General features: G+C 39.2%; 1 protein-coding gene across 12 annotated transcripts in view; it reads right to left on the bottom strand.

The window, feature by feature from the left end:
* The window catches only part of PPFIBP1 (PPFIA binding protein 1), a 172,699-nt gene that overhangs the window by 2,531 nt on the left and 161,595 nt on the right, over positions 1 to 8,573 (bottom strand). For all 12 annotated transcript variants that reach the window (XM_064377380.1, XM_064377383.1, XM_064377387.1 and 9 more), the window contains 5 exons: positions 4,978 to 5,100; positions 4,172 to 4,297; positions 3,401 to 3,589; positions 780 to 959; positions 51 to 116 (listed from right to left, as the gene is read on the bottom strand). In XM_064377380.1, coding sequence (XP_064233450.1) covers positions 51 to 116; positions 780 to 959; positions 3,401 to 3,589; positions 4,172 to 4,297; positions 4,978 to 5,100 — 684 coding nt within the window. The remainder of the gene's footprint in view (positions 1 to 50; positions 117 to 779; positions 960 to 3,400; positions 3,590 to 4,171; positions 4,298 to 4,977; positions 5,101 to 8,573) is intronic.

Raw genomic sequence — 8,573 nt, 5'->3', positions numbered from 1 at the left:
TGTAAAAGACATTTATAGAACGACATTTTCAATTCATTTCACAAACTCACCGTCAGATTGTTGATGCCTTCAGAGAATGCACCTATCTGTCTCACTGTCCCTTCTGAATCTTCCATCTGCAAAGAACAAACCAAAATGTGACATATGTGTTTTCATAATTTCAGGGAAAGTGCAGCAAGAGAAACAAGAATCTTAAGAAGAAATCATGCAAATAGCACTGAATGGGGTAGGAGCAAGAGAACACTTCTGGTGATAATCTCCTCTCACTACTGCAAGCAGAAGTGAAAAATCAGAAGAGACACTTTACTAACACAGCTAGGCTAATGTCTTTGCTAACAGTACCAAAGGATTGTTGATTAGAGGGGAACTACGTAGTCCCACAACTTGAATCTGAAAAGGCTAGGTAGAATAACCTGTCCATTCCTAACATGTTTTAATACAGAGATGGCATAATGCGGTAAATATCACAGGCTCTGGAGCCAGAGTGACAGGTTGAAGACCTTGGGCAAGTTACTTAGCTCTCTGTGTCTCAGTTTCCTTATCTCCAAAATGAGAATAACACCACCCTCCATGTCTTAAGGTTACCATAAACATACATTAAGTGCTTAGGATGGTACCAGGAAGATATAAGCCATCTCTAAGTGTTCACTATTTTTTATTAATATCTGTATTTTTAGTTATTTGAAAAAAATATCCTCCATCAGACACAGCATACAAAGTTCCCATCTAGTGTCTGAATGCTGGAAGCACTTGAAAAAGGTATCCAGTATTGGACTTACCTGCTCTAACCGGTCCAAATCATCTTCGTCATACAGGCGCATATCCAAACCAGCTTTAAATCCTTTCTTAGATGCACTTCCTGATGCTTGTCCCAATTCCATTGGACAAACATATTCTTCACCATCTTCCTGTTTCTTCTTTCTCAAATTCCCAAAATTGCTAAAGGCAAGTTTCTTTGGCTTTGAAAGAAAAGCAAACAAAAACATCCAAAGGATCTGATAAAATTCATATAATCAAGGACTGATAACATGTAATTTTTTTTGCATCACCCCTCTCCTCTACATGTGTAACTTAATTATTTACCCCATGTAGAAAGAAAAGTAACTGGATGTTTAAATTTGTATAAAAAAGAAAGGGCATCCTAGGCACACAAATGATGCAATGATAAATGACCCTTGTTACAAATCTCAGAAAATTAATCTTATTCTTCTTATTCATGTCAACTAGCTGGATAGTCACTGTCTGGACTGGCTTCAAACTTCTGGTCTCAAGAGATCCTCCTGCCTCAGCCTCTGGAGTAGCTGGTACTACAGGCACATGCCACTGCACCTGGCTTCATAGTTTTGATTAGACAGGCCCTAATGCAATGAGATTTCTCAGGGCTGAGTCCAATTTTGCAAGGTTTTTCAATCTAAGATTAGCAAAATAAAATGGACCTTACCACATTTTTTCTTGGGCTGAGGCTATGATTATCTTGTGTGCCTATTCTGCTTCCATAACAGAACTGGTGATTGCTAAAAGAATTTTTTGGAGAGAAAACTTCAGCAACACTTAGAAGAGAAACTCCATCTTGGTTATTGGATGACTCAGGCAGATAGCAAAAAAAAAAAAAAAGTAAAAAGAACTTGGCACAAATTTCTGGAGGACCTGATAACCCATCAAGTTGGTTGAGATAACATATTTAGAAGAGTTAATCTAGGATTAATTTAAAAGAAGAAAAAGTAATCTGAATTTGGTATGATCCATAAATCCAGATAAATTAGGAAATATCCATTCTCTTCTGGTCCACTTTGAATCATTTCTTAAGTATCTTTTCCTGTTTACAAGGCTGGTCAATCGTAAGCCAGACAAGCTGAATCTGTACAAGAGAAATCTCTCTTCTAGACTTGACTTATAAAAACAGAACAACTGCAACCAATATTTGAACGTAAGTTATGGGCTCTCTGCACTACCAATGCATGGATTTTGGAAGCCAACATCATGCTCTTCATTATTATTTTTTGAGAGACAGGATCTGGCTCTGTTGCCCAGGCTAGAGTGCAGTGGCATGCTCATAGCTCAGTCATAGCTCATTGCAGCCTCAAACTTCTGGGCTCAAGTGATCCTCCTGCCTTGGTCTCCCAAAGCACTGGGATTACAGGTGTAAGCCACCATGCCCGCCTAAGAGGGAGCACTCAAAAAGGGACACAAACCCTAGATCTTCAGATTAAAAGTCTGATGCTTTCCTGACTGAGCTATCTGGGTGCATTCTCTTAATTATTATACTTTCAAAAGATATATACTCAGTTATCCCTCAGTATACACAGAGCATTAATTCCAAGACCCTCATGTATACCAACATCCGTACATGGTTCAGCAGTACCTGTGTACCTAAAAAGTTGGGCCTCTCTATATGTGGGTTTTGCATCCCTCCACATTTGCTTGGAAAAAAAAAATCCAAGTAGGAGTGGACCTGTGCAATTCAAACTCATGTTCTTCAAGGGTCAACCGTTCCTTCAACTTGTCAGAATAGGCAGACAGCTAGACATGAGGGGAAGCCCCTGAGAAAAGAGAGGTCTGGAAAATCTCACACCCCAGAAACCACCCAAAACATGCAAGCTAGATATGAGCAGAGAGGAGGAGAAACACCTATGCAGAAAGAAACGCCCTTAAGATGCCCAGTAATCGCTCACTCTGCAGTTCACCTGCCAGAATGTAGCTAGCTGCATGCTGATAAAGAGGAGAAGAGGGCAAAGGAGAAATTCCTAAGAGAAATGCAGGTGCAATACATATAGATTTGACTGCTACACAACCTTTTTGGGGCAGTGGGAATGAGCAATGCAGCTTTTAGGTCGAACTGTAGCCAACACCCAACCCACGCATGCGCACCAACTATAGTAAGGGAGGGTCCTACAAACCTGGGATGGGAACTAGGCAGGGAAAAGGTGAGGACTTAAGGCAGGAGTGGGAAAACGAGATGAAAAAGACAGAGACTTAACACAGAGGCGAGAGCTTCAAAAAAAAAATTGGACATCATAAAAACCCAACGCAGAACTCTTGGGTTCATTCTCTTTCAGCAGCCCACTGTGCCTTGGTTTTCAGAGTGCACTGTCCCTTTAAATAAGCATCATTACCGTGACCCTGCTGTTTTCCCTGCAGGATCAGCTCCTGTACTTTTTTTTTTTTCCCTACAATAAGCTCTTTGCTTCCTATTTCCCTTCAATAAAGCTCTCTGCTATCTGTGAACTGTCTCTCGGCCAATCTTTCTCCTAAGACAACTAAGCACTGAGGATTCCTGCATTTGCTGGAAAGGAACCCATCCACAAAACTTAGTAAACCCCAGAAAACAGAATAACCAGGTAACTGACACAATGTGGCCTTTGCGCCAAGCAATTATTAAACTGTACGAGCCTGAACCAACCTTCACTTTGGCAGTAGCTGTGAGAAGGACATAATCTGGCAGCTCCATGGCATCTCGCTTCTGGTGCTGAGCCTCAGCCCCAATCAGAAGGTTGAAATGAGTGGCCAAATGTCTTCGCAGCAAAGTCTTATTTGGTGGGATGTTCAATAACTGAGCCATTGTTTCTACATTAAAACGAGGTTCTAGAACCTGTTAAAAAAATTAAGCTTGTCAAAAGTCACCATAAATCATACATGTTTGTATGGCGCTTTATAATTTGCAAAGCTCTTTCACTTAGGTGATCTCCAGTGATCCTCTCAACAGCCCGGTGAGGTAAACAGGATATGGACTTCGATCTTTAATTTACATATTTTTTCTCCATTTTGCCCAAGTTAGTGAGTGATAGAGTTGGTACTCAAATCCAGGCTTCAGGCACCCCAATATCAGTGCTCTCTACCTCTCTGGGGTGCAGTCCATGGGAGCCAACTCCTTATGCAGCATCAATGTGCAGAAATACAATCTGCATCCTTGCAGGGGTTTTCAAACATGATCATATGAGAGACAGCAGCTACATGTTATTCAACATGAAACGGACGATAAAAGAGAACTGGCTTTAAATCCAATCTAGAGTTATATGATATCAATACAAATACTCTGAAAGATTTACTAGAAATAGTGCAGGAGGGTTGGGTCAGATGACTTTAGGATTATGATAAGCACAAACTGATAATATCCTACTCGCTAGACTGATGGAAACAAAATAAGTCAATTTGAAATAAATCAGAGCCTTACCATGAGCCCGCCATGGACGCCACTGCCTCTGAGGTTGGGGGCATATTCTGCCAAGTCCACGGAGCGCAGCCACTCCATCACTCGATGGTTCGTCCACTTCTGAACTTCTGATGGGGTGATGCTATTCTATAGGAACACACAACCAGGATCCTAAATATTAAATTGCATTTTCTGTCTAAAAGGTCTAGTCCACAGAGAACAGTTACTCAACATCCCACTAAATGCATAAAGAAAAGGAAAAATGTTCTTTCTCTAACCTAGGCTGGAGTTGCCGTGGTGTAATCAGGGCTCACTGAAGCCTCCACCTCCCAGGCTCAGGTGGATCCTCCTACTGCAGCCTGCTGAGTAGCTGGGACAACCAGCATGCACCCACCATGCCTGGCTAATTTGTTATTATTTTTGTAGAGACAGGGTCTCCCTATGTTGCCCAGGCTTGTCTCCATCTCCTGTGCTTGAGTGATCCTTCTGCCTTGGCCTCCCAAAGTGTGGGATTATAGGCATGGGCCACTGCACTCGTCCAGAAAAGGAAGTCTTTGTAGATATTTATCTCTGTGGATTAGGGAGTCAGGAAAAGGAAGAAAGCATACACCCAAGAAAAGGAAGAAGCACAACTAAAAAAGAACCCTTGGCTTTAGTTACACAAGTGGAACCACCATGGAGAAAAAAGGAAAAAATACAGAAAAAGCCTAAGAAGTAAATGAGGCTGGATTTTAAGCCTCCAAGAAAAATAGCTCTTAGTTTCACATACACGGACAGTCCCATGCCTGGGAAGTGCATGCTTACAAACCTCAGTATTAAAATGCTACCTCATCAGATGGCCGCCTCCGTAGACAGTTTGGTTCAAAGTTATTGATTCTCAGGACCTGGATGGCCCTTTTGATACTGAGATGGTGTAGCACACTCACAACCTTCAAAGACAGTAAGTCATCCTGCAAAAAAGAACAAAAGGATGAACTCACTGTGCTGGCCTGTAGCTGAGGACTTTCTTAGGGAATCTCAGAAGACTGGAGTAAGAGAAGAGTCCTTCAAACCAATATGCCCCAAGGGCTTCTCAGAGTTCTCAAAGCTTTTATACAGTAACAGAACCCAGTTTTCCATTTGGAACCACTTTCCCAAAACCCCAAATTAGTATTTTTGCCAATGAAGCTGGCTTCCACCTGTTCCTCTCTCTTCCAGATGCTCTGAGACAGGACTGTAGAACCCCATAGCTCTGAAAAACACAGTTTAAAAAGCACTTGCTGGGTCACTACAAAAGGTGATTTGCTTTGACTTGATCTGCACATACCATAAATAGGGAATGCCTTTGTTTCCTCTTTAGTTTTGAGAACTTTAGCTGCAAATAAAGCACATAGGCATTGACTAAACTGCCCTCTCTATTTCCTTTCAGCAGATAGTGAAGAGTAAACCATGCTCGCTGATGAACATGATCAGGGCTTGGTTTTCTTTTCTTGTCTTTTTTTTTGGAGAGACAGGGTCTCACTATATTACCCAGGCTCTTTCAAACTCGTAGGCTCAAAGAGTCCTCTGGCCTCAGCCTTCCAAAAAGCTGGGATTACACACAAGCCACCATTCCTAGCCAAGGCTTGGTTTTCTGAACTAAAGCACGTCATAGTTTTGGGGAAAATCAGAAGAGTGCTCTTGTTATACTATTGCCTGATCTTAATAATTCTCTAGTTCTAGATTATTTTTTTAGTAAGGACCTGTTTGCTATTGAATAGCTCTAGATTATTATGGTTTATCTAGAAAACATTGTGAACCATTTTGGAAAAACTATAACAATCAGTGCAAAGGTTTTGGTCAGAATTAAGGAGAGAAAAAAATGAAGTTATAAGTATCTCATATATATATATATAAATAAAACCAATGAACCCCTTCAAGGAAGAATTTTCACCAGGCTGTGGCTCTTGGGAATATTTTCAAATATAGCAAACACACCAAAACAAATTCTTTCAGAAGAAGGTGATATTGGGGGCAGTGTCAAGATAAACACCAGTCCACTTCCAAGCACACCCAGAAAATAAACAAGGAAAACATCTACCTTAGACACACCTTTCTGATAAAACATTTCTCGTGAAAAAAAGAAAAAAATGTGATCTACTACAGAAATCTTGAATACAAATATTAATTAGCTTAAATCCTTGAGGCTACTAACTGGGAAAAAATTATTTCCTAATTTTTTTTCTGGATTAATTTCTTAAAAGTAGTGCCCTAAGTCAGAAAAAGTATTTATTTTAATCTAAGATTGAGACACCCATTCCAAACATTTCAACGTAGGCCATTTTCATCTAACTCAAGTCTAACAGCTTTAAAAAATATCTGAATGCACAATGTTTACAGTGTGATTGAAATGTTAATTATTTTTTAAGTTCTTTATGCTTTGAAGGATTTTTAAGAGTTCTTTTATATCAAAACAGGCCTTCTGGGTGATTTTCTTCTTAATTTGGATTTTTAAAAACTTTTTATTTTAAAATAATTTTAAATTTGTGGAGGAGTTGCCAAAGAGACAATAGAATTCTGTATACCTTTCACACAGCTTCCTCTAATGTTAACATCTTACATTATCATAATTACATTCATCAAAACTAAGAAATTAACACAGACGATAATACAATCAACTAAACTGAAGACTTTATTCACATTTCACCAGTTTGTCCAGTAAGCTCCGTTTCCTGTTCCTGGATCTAATCCACATTAAAACACATATTTTCCAGGGTCATTTACTCTTTTAGAGCCATTTCACAGACTTCTTGTGATTTTAAGCTTGAATTTGTTCATATTGTCGGGGGGAACATATTCATACTTAGATAGGAAGGCAAATATTTACTGAATGGGTTGCAGTCATAATCGTGAACTATTAAAAGCAGGGATCTTGAAACAGCCTGAGTTCAAACTCTCTCTGACTTTCTATTGCTAATTGCGGAAACATGGTTACCAAGTTACCCAATCTCTGGATTCCTTCCTTTACACATGTAAAAAAAGTAGAGATAATAATAATGTTATAATACTATAGATACACAGAGTATGTGTGTGTGCGCGTGTGTGTGTATCTGTATGTGTATCTACACACACATATGTGTATGTGTATATACATATACACACATAATCTATGGTATTATATGTGTATAATACTATCTCTATATAGTACTATATAATTATAGTGTATATATGTGAACAAATTCAAGCTTAAAATCACAAGCAGCGTATGTGAAATGGCTTTAAAAGAGTAAATGACCCTGAAAATTTGACTTCAGAAGTCCTAAGTCACAAAATATGTGTTTTAATGTGGATTAGATCCAGGAACAGGAGAAGGAGCTTATTGGACAAACTGGTGAAATGTGAATAAATCTAAGGTTTAGTTGATTGTATTGTTATCTATGTTAATTTCTTAGTTTTGATGAATGTAATCATGATTATGTAAGATGTTAACATTAGAGGAAGCAGAGTGAAAGGTATACAGAATTCTATCTTTGGCAACTCCTCCATAAATCTAAAATTATTTTAAAATAAAAAGTATTAAAAACATGTATATATAGTATACACACTGTAATAATAGTAATATCAACTAAAAGGGTTGTTGAGAATCCAGTATTAATATGAGCAAAATGCTTAAAAGAATGTTTGACACATAGTAAATGTGCAACATACTACACACATTCATATTATTCCACACAGGTTTATGTGATGTGCCCATGAAAGTAAGGGCTTGGGTTCAATGGTAGAGAAGAAAAATCCATGAACTGAACTCCAAGTTTTTTTGATACTGAGAAATGCCTACTTAACTTGGCTATTTAAAACTTTCCACTTATTTGAAAAAGATATACTTCGGGTAGTTGGGTCGAAACCCATCTTCACCAAAAATACAAAAATTAGCTGGGCACAGCAGCACACACCTGTAATCCCAGCTACTCAAGAGGCTGAAGCAGGAGAATTGCTTGAACCTGGGAGGTGGAGGTTGCTGTGAGTCGAGATTGCACCACTGCACTCTAGCCTGGGTGACACAGCGAGACTCCATTTCCATAAATGAATGAATGAATGAATGAATGAATTTTAAGTAGAACATTAGTAGTGGCGTGGAATCTAAAACAAGGTTCTCCTGGAATCCATCTTTCCCACTGCTGTAAAGCAGAAAATAGTTGTATACATTGGCTGGAAGGCTAGAAAGTACAATAACGAAGGAACCAGATGAAAGTCTGGCCTTCCTCCCTCCTCCTTTAACCCCAGTAACTCCTGCTGTAGCAGAACCAGGCTGAAGTGAGATGGGTGATAGGGTTTCAGGTAACAGTTGTTCAAGGAAGAATGGAAGGGAGAAGACAAGATCCTGAAGATGTCAGGTCAAAAGGGTAGCCTCTTCCAAATGGTCACTGCACATAGAAACACATAACTTACAGCTTGGGCTTCAAAA

This window comes from Aotus nancymaae, unplaced genomic scaffold, assembly GCF_030222135.1.
Source record: "Aotus nancymaae isolate 86718 unplaced genomic scaffold, 86718_ANA_hifiasm-v0.15.2.pri h1tg000016l, whole genome shotgun sequence".
Taxonomy (NCBI): Eukaryota; Metazoa; Chordata; class Mammalia; order Primates; family Aotidae; genus Aotus; species Aotus nancymaae.
This window is presented reverse-complemented; position numbering and strand designations above follow the sequence as displayed.